Source organism: Dipodomys spectabilis, unplaced genomic scaffold (assembly GCF_019054845.1).
Source record: "Dipodomys spectabilis isolate Male_0828 unplaced genomic scaffold, ASM1905484v1 ptg000783l, whole genome shotgun sequence".
NCBI classification, from domain to species: Eukaryota; Metazoa; Chordata; class Mammalia; order Rodentia; family Heteromyidae; genus Dipodomys; species Dipodomys spectabilis.
Genome location: NW_024871460.1, coordinates 2,583,794 through 2,606,216, shown reverse-complemented (window position 1 = coordinate 2,606,216; position 22,423 = coordinate 2,583,794). Strand labels below are relative to the sequence as shown.

Here is a 22,423-nt window from a genome sequence, read left to right as displayed (position 1 = left end):
CGTGGTATGGAATTTCCCACCTGTGATGTCATGTTGACACAAAAACTTTCAGACTGTGGAACATTTTGAATTTTAGATTACAAATTAGAATCTGTATTTTCAGAGAGAAAGCTCTATCCTATCCTTGGGACCCAATTTTTAAATCCTTAAGAATAATACCATGCTTACCGAAAATACACAAAATGAACATGCTTAAGAATTATAATTGTTTCCATGTATCTTTTCACCTAGTACTCCATTTCCCACATGTCTGCCCAAAAGTCCTACAACCCCTAACCCAATGCCTCAAAACCCAGGCCCCCAACCAAACCAATCTTTACCACAGTGCTATGCATCATAGACCCTCAACAAGGCTTTGTGCCACAAAACACACCCTTCAAACAACTCATAACAAAGTAAATTTCCTGTGACGGCAGAACAAGCCTTCATAATCCAAAAGCTAGTTGTGACATCAGATGGCTCACTAAGATTTTTAAATATTAAAAATCCAGTCTCAGATACTCATGCCACAGTTAAGTGCTCACTAGTCGCATGTGCCTAGTGGCTACTATACTGGGTAGCACGTACACTGAAGGAAACTCTACTGTACAGAATGGGCCTGGCCCAAACTAAAATGGCAGACTCACCCCTATCAGCCCTTCAGAACATGCAAGTCCTGGCCTAAGATCTACAACTAAGAGCAAAGCACATTTTAAAAAAAAGCAGGGAGAGTACAACCACTTTGTCTTTGCCCAGACCCTTTCCCATGTTGATCCACGGCAGTGAGAAATTTATTTTTAAAGCTTTGTTCTTACTCTCCACAACCACCTTCAATACAACAATGAGACATTTAAAAACATAATTACTACCAGCAGAGCTAAACATGCTTAAGGCTTTCTGAGAATAATTCATGAGAATCAACATCAGGAGGTCAAGTTCACAACCCCAAAATCAAACTCTGTAGTTTTTCTAGTCATCTTCAATCCAGCATTCCCTATATCCATACCATATTAGAGACTGCAGCTGCTGGCCTCTGTGTGTGAGCAAACAGGAAGTGTTTCTTATGATAATGTTTTAGCAACTCAGTAATTGTTTCTTGGGTACCTATAATGAGACACACTCTGGAAAATCAGAGCCCAGGAGCCTCCATGACAGAAATATGTAGGCCATAGGTAAAATGAACCCCAACAGTTAGACGTGACAATACATGTCTATAATCCTAGTTAATTGAGAGGTATATAAATAAGTCTAAGGCCAGTCTGTCCAGTTAATGAGACCCTATGTCAGAAATAAAATACAAAATCCAAAGGGCTGGGGGCTAGAGTCCTAAATCCTCAGTATTGAAGATAAAAAAAAAAAAATGGAGAGGTGTTTTATGCTAGTTTCCTATTTCTCAAGTTGTCTAATAAAACTCTGGCTTGAGAAAAATCATTATAAAAATTAATATACTACCCTTGAATCTTTTGAATCAATAAGCTTAGTTTTTAGAAGAAAAATTTCAATCAAGCTTGATTCCCACAAGCTCTTTCCAGTGAAAACAGTAAGGACAGTAACTAAGAATAATGAAGCCGAACTTGCAGAAAAGAACACAAAGACAGTTTCTGATCTATGGCCACAGGTAGGTGGAGTGTAATTCTACACCTTTCTTTAATCAAATGGTTGAATTTGACCACATTCTTTTAAGGTAGTATTTCAAAAATATTCAGTTCAAAGCCAGGTCTACAAGAATGGTCATTTTAATAATTTTTAATTAAATTTTTTCCACTTTAAGGCTAAAGAGCTTTGTAAGTAGAAATAGTGAGGCTCTAATTACAGGAAAGTGTTCTAAACTGGAACAGCAAAGTCTGTTCAGAGGTTAAGAACTATTGAAATCTTAAAGAAGCTGGTTAAAGTAAAACTCAGGGGTAAACAGAACCAGTGTAGTTGGAGCTTAGAAAATACTTTCAGCACTCTCTGTCCTACAGAGGAAGCTTCCTTCCCTTCTCCCACCTGGCCAGGCACAGGAGGCCACCTTCCACCCACCTGCCCTTCCCATGAACTCCTCAAGGAAGAATTGAGCCCTTTCTAGTCACAATGAAATATGAAGACACACATTCCACTGCAGCCCTTGGGGAGGGGTCACCAAGATTCAAATTCTGCACCCTCAAATGGAATCCAACTAAGATGACATCCAAGTGGCTTTCTGTACAAGCACCCAGAGGAGACAAGCTTCCTTATCAGGATCTACATGGGCCTTGTGAGCATGGAAGTTGCCATGCATATTTGGTCACTCATTCATTGATATCTGCACCTGCTAAGACAGATGTGTACACCTGCCACAGCATTGGGGGTTTGGGCTTCTCAGAAAGGAAGACCTACCTGGTACCTATCTTGGAGTTTCATAGAGCAGCGCAATGGGAAAATGGCTCCAATAGCAGCATATGCCCCACAGCCCTACAGAAGAACCCTGTGCACTTCCTGTGGGAAGACAAAGGTTTCACAGGCCAGGAGGCTTTCAAACAGCTGTTGGAAAACAAGCAGCAGATTCTCAGCATATAGAGAGGCACAGAGGCATCCTGGAAAGGGAATTCTAAGCCGTGCACAAGTGCAAACACAAGGGTTAGTGGTCCTGTGAGTTTAGGAACAGTTAGTGATTCTCTATGCGTGGAGAGGTGGGCTGAGAGGAGAAGCCACTGGACAGGTGGATCATGGTAAAATGGCACAAGGTGTCATATGCCAACACAAACAAAACTTGCCAGAGAACAGTCTCCCGGGAAGCTTTTAAACATCAGAGATCCTCAGATTTCATCCAAATTACAGAAACCTGTATTAAAACAAACTGCTTGCATAGTAAAGAGATGTCACCAGATATGCAAATGAGTGACTTACCAAAATGCACACTGAAAATATGTAATGTAACACTAACAACATGTATACTTTTTAAAGACTCAAGCTTGCTTTACCAAGCATGAGTCATAGAGATTTTCTTCAACCACCCTGGCGATCCATGATTATGGGTTCAAGTACAGTGTGACCCTTAATGGCCATCACAGTTTCAACCTGCACCACCACACACCTTCTCCATGTCCGGGAGGAGCCTTTTCCATAGTTGAAATCAACCCAAATGCCCATCTCTGTTTCCTACTTTTCTAACCCTCCCTTACCCATTTTTCTCCAATAAATGTTGCTTCCTGTGTCCTGACAGCAAAACAATGAAAGGGATGACAGTGATCAAGATGCATTGTACTCATAAACTGACATGTTGAATCCCCTTTGTACAACTACTTAAATAAAAGAGAACAAAATAATAAAAATAAAATGAAACTTTATTTCATTTTATTTAGCTCCAAAGATAACATGGGAAAGGAAAATCAGACTGCCCAATTTCATATGTACTTCATGAATTTAACAAGACTAAGGCAACACTTAATAGATTATTAGAGCCACAAAAAAAAAGAGAGAGAGAGAGTTCTTGGGATCATATAAGGCCCCGTGTCCTCTTACAGGTGAGAAATCAAAACCCAGAGAGATGTATAAGGCACCCAGCTGGCATACCCACAGCCAACCCAGGCTTCTCAACTTCCAACCTAGTCATTTTCTAAGTTTTGCATGAATTGCTTCATTAATGCATCTGAGATCAAATAAGCTTTAAAAGCAAACATATGAAGTCCAGGGATTCCTTATTCAGAGAAGCCCTATTTAATGGCCTAACTTGTGGTGCCATTTCACTAGCTGTGTGACCCTGGTCAGTTTAGATATACTTCCTAGGTCCCCATTTTACCACTTAAGTGGAAGTAGGTCATAAGCACCTACTCCACAGGCTGTGTAAGAACAAAAAGACTTAACAGCAATCCTTTTTTTTTTGGTCCGGTCGTGGGGCCTGAACTCCTGGGCGATGTCCCTCAGCTCTTCAGCTCAAGGCTAGCGCTCTAGCGCTTGAGCCACAGCGCCACTTCCAGCTTTTTTTTTTTTTTTTTTTTTTTGGTTATGTGATGCTGAGGAATCAAACCCAGGGCCTCAGACATGCAAAGCAAGCGCTCTACCACTGAGCCACCTTCCCAGCCCCCACAGCAGTCCTTTTTATCCACAGCTTCACTTTGCAATTATCCATGGTCAAGGTGGTCTCAAAATATGAAATGGGAAATCTTGAAAAAAATTCATTAGGCTTAAAATAATCTCTACTATAGTATATTATTACAATTGTTCTATTTTCTTATTAGTTGTTGCTAATTATGAATTAAACTTTATCATAAGTGAGTGTGTGAGTTTGTGTGTGTGTATGTGTACATGTATAAATCTAAGTATATAGGTTTCAGACATCGATGGGGTTCCTAGAATATAGCTCTAGCATATAAGGGGTGAAAACTCTATATGCAAAACATGTAGAACACTATACTTTAAAAGCGTGGGGTTATTAAAGATGATATAGCTTGCTTGGGATCCATTTCCTTCCTTCTTAAACCCTTAAACCCCTCCCTAAGATAAATTTTCAAAGTTATAAAGGTAATTATAATGGCACACAGAGGCAGATAAAGTGCAAGTCTCACAGCACTGTGCTCTTCAAAGACTCTTGATGACGCAAGTGAGAGAGGCAGTGGCCAGGCAAAACCAATGCTGACTCAGGTAGCATGAAGTACACTGTCCTCCAGTGAAACACAAAGCAAGTCACTGACAGCTCAAAGCTCACACCAAACGTGTGGTACTCCTATTCCCAACACAGGCCATGCTGCTTTGCTTCTTGAATTTTTCTTTATTTTTTAAGTAACACTGACAAAAGCATGACAACCCACAAATCGTGGGATTTTATGTGGAGCTAATGCTTACAAGTAACTCTTTTTGGCCAACAATCCAGAAAAAGGGGTGTACTTTGATATCTCTCCCAACTTATATATACATTCTAGAATATAAAACCAACGAAATAGGGGACTGTATCTAGTACTGATATACTCAAATTCCATTATAGTTGAATTACTCATCAAAAGATACATAAACAGCTGACTTACACATTATTTGGAAACCAATGAACAGAGTTCTAATATCTTTCAACATTCTGTTTAACATAAGTACATACTAACTAGACTGGTTTTTCCCTTCTAGTGTCTAGTGACTAAGTAAATATAGATGTTATTTTCCAAGTAAATTTTCTTAATAACTACTGCAAAAGATTTGCTGGAAAGGACAAAGATGCTTCGGAGCGATTTCCCTTAGGAAACAATACAAAATGCTAATATTTTGGAAACCAGAAATGTGTGAGCTTTTAATTCTGGATACTTGCCCAGAAAAGATGTGCTTAGGAATAACTGCAAAAGAAGCCAGAGGAATGGCCAGCAGGTGCAGGGAAAAACACTCAGCATCACTAATCACTAGGGAGATGCAAATCAAAACCACAACAAGACAGCTATTATTGAAAAGACAAAAGGTAAGAGGCATGGTGAAGATGTGGAGAAAGAGAACCTTTGAACATTGTTGGTGGGGATGTAAATTTGTGTGTCCATTATGGAAAAACATTATGAAGATTCTTCAAAAAAATTCCAAAAAAGAATTACCACACAATCCAACAGTCCTTCTATCAGATATAAATCCAAAGTAAATGAAATCAGTATGTCGAAGACATATTGTCGTCCCCCTCCATGTATCAGTATCCATCAATGGATAAACTCTGGAATACTACAATGGAATACTACTCAGTCATAAAAAAAAGAAATACTGGTATCTGTGGTAACATTCATGGAATCAGGTATCATTATGTTAAATGAAGCAAGCCAGGCACAGACAAACAGGTACCACATGATCTCACTTCTTCTACATGAGATCTAAGAAATGTGATCTCACAGAAATTGAGAGTAGAGTGGTAAATACCAGAGGCTGGGCAGAACTGAGGGAAGGCAGAGACCTGAAAAGTTTGATCTGTGGTTATTCAGTTCTATTTAGAAGTTCTGGTATGCTGCTGCACAGTAGACCCATCACCATTCAGAAAGCTTCTTCCAGTTTCTTTTCCCACAAGTAATTGCTATTTTCCTACCCTTGAGCTGTGAGCACTTCCAGGCTACCCAGTTTTCCCACCAAGAACCACCCTAGAAGCAGTATCTTCAGAAACTTGGGTTTTTACCACAGGAAATGATATAAGATCAGGCAATACCTTTCTAGTCCATCCTTCAGGATCTACCCAATAATAAAGAGTAAAATTCAAAAGCATAAATCCCATTGTCTCAGAAATACAAAGGCCACCACATATCTAAAGTTCTTTACAATAATGGAACTGCGTTTTAGAAAAGAATTTTTAAAGAGATATACTCTGGGCCAGGCACCAGTGGCTCATCACTGTAATCCTAGCTACTCAAGAAGCTAAGATCTGAGGATCATGGTTTGAAGCTAGCCAGGGCAGGAAAGTCTGTGAGATCCTTATCCCCAATAAACTACTCAGAAAAAGCTGGAAATGGCACTGGGGCTCAAGTGGTAGTGCTAGCCTTGAGCACAAAGAAGCTTAGGGACAGCTCCTAGCTTCCTGAATTCAAACCCCAGGTGGGAAGGGGGAGGTATAGTCTGATGGGCCTTCTAGGAAAAAAAAAGTATATATATATATATATATATATATATATATGTATATATATATATATATATATATATATATATGGCTGATAAGCCCAATCCCAGACACTGCTGAGTTAGAAGAAAAATTAAAAATTAAAGCAGACCATTCATTAACAGGGTAAACACTGCCTTGCATGCTAGATTCTTCTTTGGGGTTAGATTTTCTTTAAGTTGCTTTAACAGACACATAAGCTAAGTGATAATTTCTGAAAAAAAAATTTTTAATGATACTGGCTAGGAGCTGTGCCACTGGCTAAGCTGTGGATGGACAAACCACAGCTCTGATATCTCTGTCACACCTTCCTAGGGAATGTTTAGAAATACCACTGGCATCTTAGACAGGAAGAAAAATAGTGTCTCCCCTGAGGAAACATCCCCAATTCCCCAAGCCAAGTTAATTGCTCACTTTTCTGCACTCCCCTGGCACTTTATCTACCGCTATTACCATACCACACACATGACTTGCACATTGACATTCTTTAGTTACATATCACATTCTCCCCACTCAATTGCAAACCCCCTCCAGGACAAGTAGAATAATGTATTGATTTTTGTGGTCCCATGACAATAGTGCAATAAAAGGAGTTAGCTGGAGTTTCTGACATACCACCCTCCACATAAATCCATTCGAATACTTAATTAATAACCACTATGGCCAAAAGATATCTAAAGACACCCACTGGAGGTAACTGCTGGGTGTTTCAAAGAAACTAAACTCTCCTGCAACTGGAAACAATCCCATCACTTGCTCCCAATACCCAAACTTTTCAGGGTCACTATGACAATGAAGAGAACAGGTATGAAGCTATGAATAGCAGTGAGGAGACTCAGAAGTATAAGGCAAGCAAAAGACACTTCAGAAGGGAGAGGCTGCATTGGAATGAGAGGGAAAGACCTCTTACAGGGATCACCTACATCACTAGTAATGCTGAAATTCTAAAGATGGAGCTGAGTCCAGACTATACATATTCTACTTATTCCTTTCATGTGTTTTGAATATCTTTGTATTCACTAAAACAGTTCAGTCATTTCCTTCTGTTCATTTAATAGACATCAATTATGTTCTGGGTACTCCATTTGGGGGGAGTTCAGACGTAGAAAATATAGTCTCTAGCTCAGAGGGTCCGCAGTCTGATGGGGGAGACATATAAAAAGATATGGCACAGGAGATCCTGTACTTATTACAATAGGGTTCCTTGTTGATGGGAGCCCAGCAACATGACTATGGTTCATCTCTAGTTCTTCCCATTCCACAGAAAGATGGTAGGACAGCCTATGCCAGGGGTGGAAAGCGAAGTGCAAGTCAAGGCAAAGCTCATAGCTCTACCCCTAGCAGATCATTAAGGTGATTAGAACCACATAAGGCTACCACAGGCAGGAACAACAACAGTTCCTTTTCTTTATTTTTAATTCATCTTCCCATGTGCTTTCTTATCTAAGGAACTAGTCACAACTTCTAATATGTGGAACCCCACAGTTTAAAAAAAATGAAAACTATGAGTCAGCTAAGCTGTGATAACTTAAGCTGTATCTTCTTATGAAGCCACCCATGGGGACGAGCCCACATGCTGGGATTAGTTAGTGCTGGAAGGCAGCCCGCCATCTGCTTACCACGTGTGTTGGTGGCCATGTCGGCCACTTTCTGAAAGGCATCCAAGAAGGCAGCTGCTGCTACTACTGTTGTCCTACAATGTAAACAGATAACAAAAGCATGAGGAATGTGTCACACTGGCAACCTCATTACAGCTCAAGGGCTAAGACCTCCATTGTGGAGTGAACACAGCCTTCCAGGAGAGATGATTCAGCTGCCTGTGGATAGCCAATGGCCTGCTGGCCCTGCTCTTTCCCAGTGCTCTACACCCCAAAATGGCCTGACTCTATTAATGACCACCTGGAAAAATCTACAAACGAGGAAGATTCATGTTCCATGAAGAAGAAAAATAATTGTTAAAAAAAAGTCAGGCACTGGTGGCTCACACCTATAACCCTAGTTATTCAGGAGGCTGAGATCTGAGGATTGAAGTTCAAAACCTGAGTAGAAAAGTCCACGGGACGGTGGGAGGGGGAGGGGGGGTATGATTGGGTGGGGGGGATGGGGGAGGCTGGGAAGGGAGGTGAAGGGTAAACAAAGGAGGAGGCTGCAATGCTTGGTAAGAAATGTATGCATTTTCCTGCCCATGTAATTGTAACCCCTCTGTACAGTATGTTCTCAATTAAAATAAAATAAAATTAAAAAAAAAAAAAGAAAAGTCCACGGGACTCTTATCTCCAATGATCAGCAAAAAGCTGGAAGTGGAGTTATAGTTCAAATGATAGAGCACTAGTTTTGGGTAAAAAAGCCCTAGGTTCAATCCCAGTAGACCCCACCCCTCCACACACAATACACAAAAAATAATAACATATGTTTCTTTTGTTTTTTGGTTTGGGGGGGGTTATCAGTTGTGGGGCTTGAACTCTGGGCCTGGAGCTGTCCTTCAGCTCTTCAGCTAAGGCAAGCACTCTACCACTTGAGCTACAGTGCTACTTCTGTTTTTCTCGTGTTTTATTGGAGATAAGAGTCTCACAGCCTTGCCTGCCCGGGCTGGCTTTGAACCGCAATCCTCAGATCTCAGCCTCCTGAGTAGCTAGGATTACAGGTGTGAGCCACCAACTCCCTGCAACATATATTTTTTTAACAAGTGAAATTAACTTTAGAGTAGGAAAATAAATACGTATGTATACATGCACTCACACAAATGGGGAAGAGATTATGGAGCTCAACAATTCATTGTAAAGAAGGAAGACTGCGCTGGGAAAACCACGAGTTCCTGTTGGAGCTGTGACCTATGTCCCAGCAGCATGGTAAATACAACCATCTGAAGGAAAAGCGTCTGGCAATGCACCTTGTCTCTACAATTCCCAACTACGATGAAACTAAGATGTAGTTCTTCCAACCCTAGGATTCCCTTTCACTTCACAATCTGAATTCCTAAAAACCAAGAATGGAGAAAAGTATTGTCCTCACATTATGTCCTAGAAAAAAAATTGTGTTTTTTTTTTAAATTCTTAACAATCCCTTGAGGACTACCACACGCGTTGAGCACTTCGTGGCCTGCAGCTTCCTAGTTATGACCCATGATGTCAAGCAATTAAGTGCAGAGAGTACTCTAGGCCAAACCAACAGGCCCCCATCTAAATCTCAAAGGCCATATAATGGAACATAGAGCTGATGCCAGTCTTCAAGTATTTCATCTATGAATCTGGTCTCTACTAAGCATTCCTAAGAAAGCAGTGTTGTTGAAGAAGAATGAAAATAAGGACTAGAAAGAAAGGAAGAGGGGCTGGGAAGTTGGCTCAGTGGGAGACTGCTTGCCTCACATGCATGAGGCCCTGGGTTCAATTCCTCAGCACCACATAAACAGAAAAAAAAAAAACAGAAGTGGCACTGTGACCCAAGTGGTAGAACACTTGCCTTGAGCTGAAGAGCTGAGGGACAGCGCCCAGGCCCAGAGTTCAGCCCCCACAATCGACAAAAAAGAAAAGAAATGAAGAAAAAGGAAAGAAATAGTCTAAAAACAGCAACAGTGGCTATAAAATAACAGGTTTTTGGAGGACACTAGAAGTGGTTCCTTAGGAGCAACTTCAAATGAGGCCTCTTCTTTCCAGGAGAACAAAAAAAAAATTATGTTCAAATTAAAAAAAAAAAGTTCATGCGCATGTGCACACACACGTGCACACACAGACTGAATCTATTTTTTAAAGAGTTGACACCAAATGCAAACGCTGGCTTTATCAAACATCCTGGGATTTATAAATAGCTTATTCTGATTTACAATTAATATCTGACACAATGGCTGGATTTATTCTCATTCAGTTCAGTGCCAATCACCCAGATTTCATGAGCCATCTGTAGAGGTGCCTTGAATATTAGTCACTGGAGTTCTACTGCAAATTAGGATAGTAGTCAATTTTGAAGAATTAAGAGCTTTTAAATGACAGTTGTACTGCACTTTCTGACAGGAGACACAAGACATCTCGGCCTTCTCTAAGGGGACAGAGCAAGATCCAGAAACTTACAGCAAAGGAGTGCTTCAGCTTCAATACATCAACACATATATGCTGCTTCTGCAGTATTAACTTTATCCTCATACAAAATTAAACACTTACTCTCAGCCATGTGCTTCTATGTTTTTTGGTTAAAAAAAAACATTAAATATACCTTATACTAATGGGGATAAGGCTATATTAAGTTTTACTTCCTCATCAGTAAAGCAGGACTGACAACTGCATTTACCTCATGGGGCTGTGCGATCAAGACAAATTAACATATGCCTGGCACACAAGGGAAGTATGAATGTGGTGGCTCACGCCTGTGATCCAAACTACTCAGGAGGCTGAGATTTGAGGATCACGGTTAAAAGTCAGGCTGATCAAGTGCTAGTAGCTCACAAATGTAATTGTAGCTACTCAGGAGACTGAGATCTGAAGATTGAGGTTCAAAGTCAGCCCAGGCAGGAAAGTCCATGAAACTCTTATCTCCAATTACCTAAAAAAAGTCAGAAGGGGAACTATGGTTCAAGTGGTAGATCACTAGACTTAGCAGGAAAGTTTGCAGCATTCAAACCCCAGAACCAGCACAAAAAAACAAAACAACAACAAAAAAAAAACCTTAAAAGAATCAAATTGGTTCCATATAAAATCATACCCTTGAACAATGCCTAACTTTAGCAAAAGAATATAACAAAATCCAGCATTCAAACCATAAAAACCATAATGTTTATAACCCATAAACAGGAGAAAAATCATGCAACAGAAAAAGATCAATGTTTGTGAGGGGTTGAGAATGGGCAGAGGAAATGACTTCACTGAGAATGGGCAGAGGAAATGACTTCACAAGAGCACAAGGAAAATTTTGGGGAGAATGATTTTTGTTATAATTACTGCGATGTATACTTATGAAAACTCAAAGCTATTTAAAAAAAAAAGTCAGCCTGAGCAGGAAAAGCCATGGGACTCTTATCTCTAATTAAACACCAAAAAGCCACACATGGAGATATGGTTCAAGTGGTAGAGCACCAGCCTTAAGTAAAAAAGCTATGGGACAGGGCCCAGATACTGAGGTCATATCCCACTAATAACATAAAATATATATAATAAATAACACCATATAAGTTTCTATGTGAATATTTTATATATATATATATATATATATATATATATATATATATATATATGTATCACTCTCAAAATTTCTGCAGAAGGAAGCAAAACAGATAGGAGTCCAATTTAACATCTAGGAATTAGGGGTCAGGACATATGGCTCATAAATGGTAGTGTCAATCAGAACCCACGTGTGCTTCTCTAGATGTGATGTTTCCAAAACTAACTGCACAGTTTATATCTGGTCCATTCTACCCCATCCTTGTGTGGTAGAACATAAGCTTCTACTTACCTTAGCTGTGACTGCAGCTTTCCTGCCTTGTTTATGAAATCTTCCCAAACTGGATAACTCCCCTACAAAAAGAAAAAGCCATCAGTAAGTGTCACTGCGATAGACATCTATGATGATGTGAACAAAATACCCAATCCCAATTATGCAAGGATGAATCTGTAGATGCTTTTTCTGCAATGCCTATGATACACTACCCAGACTATACAAGCAGTTATTGGTTGAAGAATGGATTCAGAATGTGTTAGGTGCCTGTAATCTTGCAAGTACTATAGACACTATCTTCATAGAATCTAAGACATACACTTGTGAGTCAGTAGATGGTTGATCCAAATTTAATATGTAGAGAACATTTAAGTCTCCATTCTGAACCACCTGCTCATGCAACTTGACCTTGGATGGTCTCATCTTTGACCCACACAGCAGGAAGGAGGGAAGCAGACTGACCAAGATTCCTCCATGGCATGAGTAACATGGTTCAATTATCATGATCTGATCTCAGAGTTGGAAAGTTATCTAAATATAGCCACTCAGCTGCCGGTTTAACCCTCACATCCACATACAAACAATATGGCAATAGGTGATTCCCCAGCACATGTAAGCCAGCAAAGAACTCATCACTTTCCTGGGCAGCATATACCAACCGTCCTGCTCTGAATGTTCATGCAGCTCTACTTCCCACCTTCTGGGGAGTCATTGTTTCTGCTTGAAGTCTATCCAAAGTCCAATCCCAGACCCAATTCTACTTCTCCAGGAAACCCTGCTGCACATTTCCTCCTCTAACTCAGCATCCTAGAAACCCCATTACCTCTCTCTCTCTCCTCCTCCTCTGGGTACAGCACTCAAGACACAAAGCCGAACATGCAAATGCAATTCTAGCCAGGGCACAGATTTACACATATTCTGAGGTAGAATAGCAATCCACCCAGAGGTAGCACAGAAGAAACCAGAAGGGCAAACATGATTGGAGATGTGGCGTTTGTTGGTGAATCATTTATGTAGAGAACCATCACCAACAATTGGCAGTGACGACAGTAGAAGAGAATATCAATGTCAAGAATCATGACAGGCTGGGCGAGGTGGCTCATGCCTATAATCCTAGCTACTCAGGAGGCTGAGATCTGAGTATAGCGGTTCCAAGCCAGCCCAGGCAGGAAAGTCCATGAGACTCTTATTTCTAATAAACCACCAGAAAACCGGAAGTGGCACAGTGGCTCAAGTCCAAGCCCCATGACTGACAAAAAAAAAAAAAAGAATCATGACAGGATAAAAGTAACACAGGCCTCCTCTTGATTTTGTTGTCAAGATGAGGAGAGAATTTTTTATTATTATTACAAAATCCAGTCAAAACCATCTAGAACTACCAGGAGCTGGTGGCTCACACCTGTGATTCCACCAATTCAGGAGGCTAAGATCTGAGGATCCTGGTTCAAAGCCAGCCCCACTGGAAAGTCTGTGAGGCTCTGATCTGCAGTTATCCACTTAAAGGCCAGAGTAGAGCTGTGAGATCACATGGTAGAACACCAGCTTTGAAAAGGCCCAGGCCCTGAGTTCAAGGTCAAGTTCCAGTCCACACACACACACACACACACACACACACACACACACACACACACACACACACACACACACACACACACACACACACTGTCTAGAACTGCAACCAAGTTAAAATACAATTTTACCTTCTTAATGGTTTTTCATGAATATTTACTTACCCTTATAGCGTTGTTTCTCAACCTTGGCACTAGTTTGGTCTGGGTAATTCCTTGTTGTGGGGGCTACTGTATTATAAGATAGTTGTTGGTATTGGGGGGGGGGTGCTAGTTTGCTCACCAGAGACCAGAAGTCATTTAACCACTTGTTGTGAAACCCAGTATATCTAAACATTGCCAGATGTCCTTAAGGGGCAAAAACACCTCCAGTTAAGAACCTGTATCTTACAGGGCATCTAAATAAATTCATTTCTTTTATTAAAGAAAACATTACCTATAGATTCGTGATCTGTTCAGTATTATTACCTCAATTCCCTTTTTTCCTATTACATGACATTATTAAAGTCTTTATTTTGAAAACAACATGCATAGGAGGAATGCCTTGTTTCTATGAAATTGCCTACAGACATGGATTCTGTCTGAAAACATACAAAGGGGCATCCAGAAAGCTTGTCTTACCAACTGCTAACATATGGACCCAGTGGTGTTGCTTTCTTCTTTGTATTTCCCTCTATGGCTAACTAGAGTCGGTTTGTTTTGTTTTTAGAAGGCTCATGTATCATTCTAATGAAAACAATAAAATCATTACATTACAATTTTTTAAGTTCAAATTAGAGATTCTGGCAACAACTGCAAGAGGAATTTCCAACCCACCAAGCCCCTGAGTTTGCTCCAGATGCGCTGTCAGCTACCATCTATCCGTTCAGCAGTTGTGCATCTGGGATCTGTGGGGCCCAAGAGCAGGTCTCGGGCATTCCTCCCGTACATAGCCATTTCACCTTCATGAGACACCAGCCTGCATCAGAACAGGGGTTCTGTCTGACTGGCTCCTGGCAGAGGCACCATGACAACTCTACCTGAGAGCTATCAACCAAATACTCAAGCATAGGGTTGCCCACCACTTGGCCTCCATCCTGTGTTTGGGTTTCTGCAATCCAAGAGCAGAAACATATGAAAACTTGAGAAGGCTAGGGCCACCATCAGGGTAGCAAAAGGATGCTCAATTTTGTTTCGTGTGTGTGTGTGTGTGTGTGTGTGTGTGTGTGTGTGTGTGTGTGTGTGTGTGTGTGTGGACTCTACTACTTCTGATCAGGGTAGCAAAAGGATGCCCAATTTTGTTTCGTGTGTGTGTGTGTGTGTGTGTGTGTGTGTGTGTGTGTGTGTGTGGACTCTACTACTTCTGAGCTTAAACTTAGGGCCTGAGTTCTGTCCCTAAGCTTTTTGTTCAAGGCTAGGACTCTACTACTTGAACCACAGCTCTACTTCTGGCTTTTTGGTGGTTAATTGGAGATAAGAGTCTGGCAGTCATTCCTGTCTGGACTGGCTTTAACCATGATCCTCAGATCTCAGCTTCCTGAGTAAATAGAATTATAGGTATGAGCCATCAGTGTGATATGAATATGCTTACCATTTTCTGATCAAGCTCAGAGATGAGCAACATTCCTACGTCTACATCTGAGTAACTAAAGGGTTAATTAAAATGACATGGGAGACCCAGGCCAGGCCCTCTTCCTGACCCACAAGACTTAGGGGAAGACTTTGGAAAACTCTTAGAATGAATCAGAATATACCTACTTTTAGCCAAAGGTGGCATAATTTTCGACCCCATGGAGACTGACAAAAGAATGGGCCCTTGTCACCCAAGCACCTGTCACCCCCACGCAAGGAGGCCTAGAGAAACCCAATGACTTAAAAGGAAACACAGGTTTATTGAGATGTGCTGGATTGGCCAGAGGCCTAGAGAGGCAGCATCAAGCCCTGAATTCTATTCACAGTCTTGCCAGGAATTTGATGGGGAAAATTTGCCCATTTTCTTAAATTGATAATAATTAAAACAATCTCATCACCCTTGCCAATAATCACACGTATTAAACATTGAAGGAATACATGAAAGAAATAATAATTTGACAGTCTAAACTTATGGATTGAACCTTAGCTCTCTTACTTGTGTGACACTAGACAAATGACTTGTGGGGGCATTATTACTTCACAGCATTGATGTGAAGAACAGATGGGGTCATTTCTATGTCACAGAGAGATCTGCATTCCCATGTTTACTGCAGCAGTCTTCACAACAGCTAAGACATGCAAACCAATCTATGTCCATCAATTGAGGACCAGATAAAGTAAGTATGGTATACCTACACAATGGAATACTATGAAGCCATAAAAAAAAATCCTGTCACTGAAACAACATGGATGAACATGGAGAACTTAACAGCAAATGAAGTAAGCCAGACACCATATGGTCTCATGTATTTGGAACCTAAAAAAGCTGACCTCATAAAAAGTAGAATGGAGGTTGCCAGAAGTTGAGGGATATGCAATAGTAGCTAGATAGGAGAGGAAAAGTCTAGAATGGGAAAATAAATATAGACACACAGCAGATAAGTGATTGTGTGGGGCCAAGCGGGTGGAGGAGAGAAATGCTGGTGAGGAGGTGGAACTCTGAAATGACTGCCAATGGTTATGGAAGTTCTGTCTTAGGTGATGACAGTGCTCCAATTTTGAGTGTTGTAACAGTTGTACAACTCTGTGAACACACTAAAAACCAGTGGGATGTACACTTGAAGCAGATAAGTGCATGATGTATAAATTATATCCCAACAAAACTGAGATGTGAATAAATAAAGGAGGTCATACGTAAAGGGGCTTAGTGCAGTGTGGCTGGTAGACACAGGCAGAGACAATGGATGGATCCAGAATCTATAGGCTCTGAGCCATCTCATTCGGAAGATTTATTGGCTAAAAGCTTTCTAAGTCAATGATTCCATCCAGGCCTGGCTCCCTCACTCCTACTCATGGGTGCAAAACCAGGTGAGGCAGGAAGCACTCTACCTGTCACTGTTAGTTCCCCATGGTCAAAACAAGAACTGTCTGCCATCCTAAGCAAATGGCAAGGTGGAGTACTCAAATGGCTGTGCCTGGGAATGGCGACAGCTAAACCACTCAGGAGAGTCCTGATCTTCCCCCACCTGGAGCTTCATTTCAGTCTTTACCAAATTAGCAACAAAAGGAGGGTCCCCCCCTCTCATCAAGGGGTACAGCACACAGCTCCCCACCCACAAACACCCACTCAGCCACAAGAAGGCTGCCAAAAGCAGCTCTCTCCAGACTTAATGCTATTTGACAATTTATCAAAGACTGTCAGGCCCACCTGTTTTAGTTAATCTATAATTTAATGGATTCTCTTAGAAGAAATCAACTTCTAAGAACAGAAGACAAAAAGCTCCTTGTTGAGAAATGAAAAAAAAGAATGTGTAAATGTTATTAAAACTGAAAGGCAAGGTGATGGTGGGCTGTTCCATATTTTTTTTATAAGTTTCTGTCAAGGCAAAAAAAAAAGTTTCTACCCACCTGAAAATAGCTTTACTATGACAATTCAAAAGCTTCAAAGATGTGAGACAGAAGGGAGGAAGTAACTTCCAGGATTAAGAAGCAAAAGATCCTAGCTCTTCAGAAAGCTGAGGTCTAATGATCAATGTTCGATGTTCAAAGTCAGCCCAAGGAAGAAAGTCCATGAGGCTCTTTTCTTCAATTAACCAACAGGAAGGTACAAGTGAAGGTGTGAAGGTGTTATTCGAGTGTTAGAGCACCAGCCTTAGGCAAAAACAAACAAAAACTACAAGTGAAAGTATGAAGCACAGCCCTGAGTTCAAGTCCCAGTATAAGCATTAAAAAAAAAAAATGTTGGCAATCAACAAAGTAGACCAAGGACCAAGAGAAGCCTTCAAGGGCAACATCAAGAGTTGAACCACAAAAATGGATGGCAGAAGGACCAGAGTGGCCCTGATTCATTCACCTGGCCAGGAGTATAAAGTCCAAGCCAGCCCGGTGACAGGAGAACCTGGCCTCTGGGTTACATTCCTGGCAGCAGCCTGGTCCCCTCAGGGAAATAAGAAGAATAATGTAATCTTACTTCATAAGAAAAAAAGAAGTAAGAAGAATAATGTATTCTTACTTCATAAGAAAAAAAAAAAGAAATAGAAAAGCTTCCTGAATCTCTTCAACTCAAGAGTTTGGTGGGGTGGTTGTTACTGCTGTTGTTTTTGAGGAAGAGGGGACGGCATCTAAACCAATCTTGCCTTCCCAATCCTCAGGGAGGAGCTCTGGGGAGCTCCCTAGCTTTCTCTACTCATGGGGACAACATCTCACCATGCAGGACAGAGAGCAGGCAGGCACCAGCTATTCCAGCTTGAGGTTGCTTGCCTTGGCTTGGCTTGGCTGTATGTGAACGAAGGCCCAGAACGGCATCCCACACACAGCACAGAGGATAAGCTGTGTGTAACTCATCGGCGTGGCTGTGAACGAAGCTCCATAAATAATGCAGCAACTGCCTCTCCCAGCCTGGCCCCGCTGTGACGGAGGAACCTGCAGATAGCTGAGGAAATGCCCTGTCACACTGCCACCAGGGAGCAGAGGGGCCAGGGACCCTGGCTAGAGAAGGGGCACTTCAAAAGGCCCATGAGGATCCTCACAGCACAAGAGACCAGGCTCAGCTGGGAATAAAGTGACTAGCAGGTGACAGGCTACATATAGGGAGTTGGGTTTCAGCTCAAAGGCCTTTGTCCTACCCACTGGCTGGCCTATCGATACAGCTGAGAAGAATCCAAGCAACACAAGCTACCTGGTCAAGCATCATGAAGCATTAGCACTTTATATAGTCTCCAGGGCCCAAGGATCTATAGCTGTACTTCTCAAACTTGAACTTCCAGGTCCAGCCCCTGGGGATCTTGTAGAAGTACAGAATTTGCTTTGCTTGGGATGAGGTGGGACCTGGTAGGTAGATGGGACCAGGTAGCTGCTGCTGAGGATTCCAGCTTCACATACACTCTCATTACATGCTCTGCAGCTACCCTGACAGGCAAGTGCTGCTTACATATGAAGAAACAGAGGCACGGGGATGGTAGTGAGAGAGTCTGTGCTAAATTTGGACCCAAATGTTCCTGATTCTGGAGAGTCTAGGCAGCCAGAGGACAGGCCAGCCTGGGGTTCCAACCCAGGGCTGCAGAGAGTGACACAATCAGACACCCTCCAAATCTGGCTTTACATGTGCCTCAAGTAGAACAGACAACAAGACTACCAACCAGTCAAAATGCAAGGGCCCAGAGAGATAGGTGCCACACTAGAAATGGTCAGGATCTTCAACCATAGAAAACAGAGGCACAAAACAAAAGGAAGCTTCTTTGTAAAAAACAGTCCAATAGAAAGCTTAGGGGACTCATGAGCGCTGTCATTTGTGGTTTGATGATGGGTACTTTTACCTCATCTCTATGTTCTCAGTGGACACTGGAACTTCTCCTGGGCTGCCCACCAGCCTTGCCACCATGTCCCTCCCTCAGATTTGGAGAACCTTAGCAGGGTGAGCAACAACACCCTCCCCTTCTTCTAGGTGTACACCTAGATGAGCTCAGACTCCAGGGAGGTAGGTGCAAAGCAGGGGAGATGCCCAGCCCCTTCCTACCCAAGGCAAACATCTTGAATGTCTCTGAATCCCTTGTTTCTTCAAGCCCAGGGTAGGAATGGCTCAGTTTCCAGAAGGAGGAGTGCAGAAGGAGGGACAGGCTCATGAATGCCTGTCACAAGCTTTGTCTCTCCAAACCACCCTTCCCCACCCAGGCCTGCAAGATGAAGGGCTCCTAAGATCCTCAGATGAAAGGCACGTTAGGGTAAGCCCATCCATCATAAACACCAGTCCTGGGCTTTTCTTCTCTGATTGGAGCTTGCCTAATCCACTAATTATCCCTGTCCATCAAGTGGATGACAGCCTTAGGGATAATCAATGGTTGCTTCCTGGCCCGCCCACCCTCACCCACTTGTCCAAGTGCACCAGCAATAAATATGCCTATGCAAAGAATGACTGGACCACAAAGGGTGCTCCCTACCCAGCCATCCCCCTCAGCCTGCCCCATTTGTAACTCTAAGACTCTAATTAAATCAGAGCAAGAAGCTTTCCTCCAACCACATCGCTAGGTCTGATGCCCAGACTGTTTTCTGACGTGTGGATATGCTTCCTCTTAGAATAATAATAAAACTAAACAAATACACCCACCCTATCTTCAAAGTTGTTTCAGTTTTTAAGGCATGCTACCAGTTAGCATGTTTTTGTCTACCATGAGCTACCCAACAGGGTAGCCACTAGCCCCCTAGCTATTGAAATGTAAATGAAGATGAAATAAAATGGACTATCCTGTTCCTTAGCCTCACTGAAGGGCTCAGTAGCCACATGTGTCCACAGTACAGACCTACACTAGATTTCATCATGGAAGGTTCTATTGGACAACACTGACCATCCAGCACAATCTGCATCTAGGTCTCTGGATCTATTTTGTTTGTTTGTGTGTTTGGAGACAGGGTCTCACCACGTAGCCCAGGCGGTCCTGGAACTAAGGATCCTCCTGCCTCAGCCTCCTGAAAGCTGGGATGGCAAGCAGTGCCATCACGTGGACGGCACTGGAGGCTAATGAAGGCTGTCACAGCTACCCAGAGCTGGCTTGAGCCCAAGGGTTCATAAGAAGGGCACATGGAAGCCTCCCCAGAATGACAAATATCTGCCTACTGACCTTTGCCCACTGAACAGGGTCCAAAGCTACTGCTGTGTTTGCTTATTCCTGTCTGCAAATATCCACAAGAAATAGTAACCCATGGCGCCTCACAAACCTGTCCAACATTGTCCTGTTCTGTTACTTCACACATGCATGCACACCCATGCTCACCACACTTCTCTCTCTTGGAAGAGACCCGTCAAACCTACTTCAGCCTCTTAAGAGACTAGTGTCTCCTGGGGCTGACCTCCTGAGCTTCCCAGACAGACATACATACTTTCTGGTTGCATGGGCTGGAGGTTCTGCTTCTCTGACTGGATACCCTCTAGTCACCTGTGAATTCTACGCAGGCAGGTGTAGTGTCGAGCACTCATCAAACTCTTTTGGGGCCAGTGTTGGCCATAGTGTTCTCTGGGCACCATGTGCTTAGCCATGGTCCACAGAGATTCCCATATGAGGCAAAGATAACCCAGGCTGCCAGAAATTATGCCATACTGGCCAGCAGAGAGTCAGAGGCCACTGATGTCACCAAAAATGGTGATAACTATGTTCATTTCTATAGCCATTGCCTGTGTATACATGTGTGCATGCATGTGTGTACATGTGTGTGCATGTGCAAGCAACGTGCATACATCCATGTAATTCCACTGACTGTCATGGAGCCTGGACAGAGAGCCCTGATGGATAACCATGTTCAAGAGTTTAGAAGGACCACTGTGAACTGTTGGTTAAAAACATGACTCTAAGTGGGTGCTGGTGGCTTATGCCTATAATTCTAACAACTCAGGAGGCTGAGATCTGAAGATCACAGTTCAAAGCCAGCTCAGGCAGGCAGGAAAGTCCATGAGAGTCTTATTTTCAATTACCTATCAAAAAAAGCCAGAAGTGGAGTTGGGGCTCAAGTGGTAGAGCACTAGCCTAGGAGACAAAAGCTGAGGGACAACACTCGGGCCCTTAAGTTCAAGTCCCAGGATTGGCACCCCCCCCCCAAAAAAAAAATGACTCTGGAGTCAGTTTGCACAACTTCAAATCTGCTCATCAGGTGACCTTGAATGAATTACTTAACCACCTGGTGCCACCCTGTCTCACTCTGTAAATGATGCTAATGGTTAGTTCCTATCTCAAAGGATGGTTACAAGACTCTGTGAAACAATAACCAGTGCTCAGAATAGTGACCAGTGCTTACACCTCAACGCTGCTTCCATGAGTCACTGCACAAAAGCCAGGCTCCCTGATCAGGACATTCAATGAGTATCTACCATGCGCTGGCCAAAAGGCAGCAAAGAGGATCTAAGAGGCCGACATTCTAAGTCTAGTAGGAAAGCTGAAATAGAAATACCAATTCCCTTAGCCCTGGATGGCTGCAACAGACTCCAAGTATAAAGTATTGGCATGGAGTTGGTACCAACTAACTTCCCAGGTATGGCAATGCTTCTCCTGGCTGATGATGGATAAAAAGGACATTTTTCTAGCAAAGAAAGGAGGGAGGAAACAGTCTTTCCAAAAGAGAATTAGTGAGAAAGGAGAAGCAAACTGGCCACACTCTGCAGGAGCACAGGACTCATCTCATCCACCAAGAATATTCTAGGTACATGCATCGTGGACTGGGATGGGAGATGAGAGACAGTTCTTCCTCTATGAGCTGAGGAAGGCCTCAGTGGCTCAGGCTGGTCCCAGGCACCCTCAGTCCCCCCATTTCTCCCTCTGGCAATCCCAGCAAGACCTAGGTGTTTACAAAAACTGAGCCCCACCTTGGAGCTACACAAAGTCTCTAAACCTGTGCTTTGGCACACTCTCTAAGGCCACTCTTGACTTTCAAGGGAAAAATAAAATAAAATAAAATAAAAAACCTTCCCATACAGTAAGAGTTGAGAATCACCACAAGAGGAGAGCGTGTGTCCCCTGAGCCCTTGGAAGCTGGGGTCTCAGCAATTTCTCAATGCTAATGTCCACATCTAGCTCTTTCCAAAGTAATCCCAGGATGAACGCTCACTCATAGGAATGTCAGCTGAGACACATTCTTCCTAAGGCATTTGGCTATAGGTTTCAAAAGCTCTGAAAGGTGCATTCCTTTGGACCCAGGGCAAATCCTTCTGGTTAATCCATCATTGTAAATGAATGTCTAGCTGTGAGGATATACTCACTGCGGTGTTGCTGATAATTACTATGCAACACTGGACCCAGCC

The 22,423-nt window shown here is 42.4% G+C and overlaps 1 protein-coding gene across 7 annotated transcripts in view; it reads right to left on the bottom strand.

Annotated features, from left to right (window-relative positions):
* Mtss1 (MTSS I-BAR domain containing 1) overlaps positions 1-22,423 on the bottom strand; it is a 145,488-nt gene that overhangs the window by 111,610 nt on the left and 11,455 nt on the right. For all 7 annotated transcript variants that reach the window (XM_042672883.1, XM_042672885.1, XM_042672886.1 and 4 more), the window contains exons 2-3: positions 11,981-12,042; positions 8,161-8,234 (exon numbers count right to left, since the gene is read on the bottom strand). In XM_042672883.1, coding sequence (XP_042528817.1) covers positions 8,161-8,234; positions 11,981-12,042 — 136 coding nt within the window. The remainder of the gene's footprint in view (positions 1-8,160; positions 8,235-11,980; positions 12,043-22,423) is intronic.